General features: G+C 63.3%; 1 protein-coding gene across 1 annotated transcript in view; it reads left to right on the forward strand.

The window, feature by feature from the left end:
• The window catches only part of LOC113959327 (LIM domain kinase 1-like), an 8,973-nt gene that overhangs the window by 6,589 nt on the left and 1,885 nt on the right, over positions 1-499 (forward strand). Inside the window, exons 2-3 of the mRNA XM_027668264.1 lie at positions 17-148; positions 259-318. Coding sequence (XP_027524065.1) covers positions 17-148; positions 259-318 — 192 coding nt within the window. The remainder of the gene's footprint in view (positions 1-16; positions 149-258; positions 319-499) is intronic.

Genomic DNA, 499 nt, shown 5'->3' on the forward strand with positions numbered 1-499 from the left:
GGGGGGTCTCCTGCAGGTGAAGGTGATGCGCTGCCTGGAGCACCCCAACGTGCTCAAGTTCATTGGGGTGCTGTACAAGGAGAAGAGGCTCAACTTCATCACAGAGTACATCAAGGGGGGCACCTTGAGGGGCCTCATCAAGAGCATGGTGAGCACTGGGGGGGACAGCTTGGCCCCCCACCACCCCACAGTGGGGCTGGGGGACCCCTCTCCTCTTCTGTTCTGTGGCAAATCCCTCCTCCTGCTCCTGCTCCCCAGGACAGCCACTACCCCTGGAGCCAGCGGGTCAGCTTCGCCAAGGACATCGCCGCTGGCATGGTGGGTGTCACTGTGGGGTGGGTGCCACTGTGGGATGGGTGTCACTGTGGGGTGGGTGAGTGTCATTGTGGGGGGAGTGGGTGTCACTGTGGAGTGGGTGGGTGTCGTGGGGGGAGTGGGTGTCACTGTGGAGTGGGTGGGTGTCGTTGTGGGGGGAGTGGGTGTCACTGTGGGGGGAGTG

The sequence above is a fragment of the Corapipo altera genome, unplaced genomic scaffold (genome assembly GCF_003945725.1).
Source record: "Corapipo altera isolate COAL_440 unplaced genomic scaffold, ASM394572v1 216, whole genome shotgun sequence".
Lineage (NCBI taxonomy): Eukaryota > Metazoa > Chordata > Aves > Passeriformes > Pipridae > Corapipo > Corapipo altera.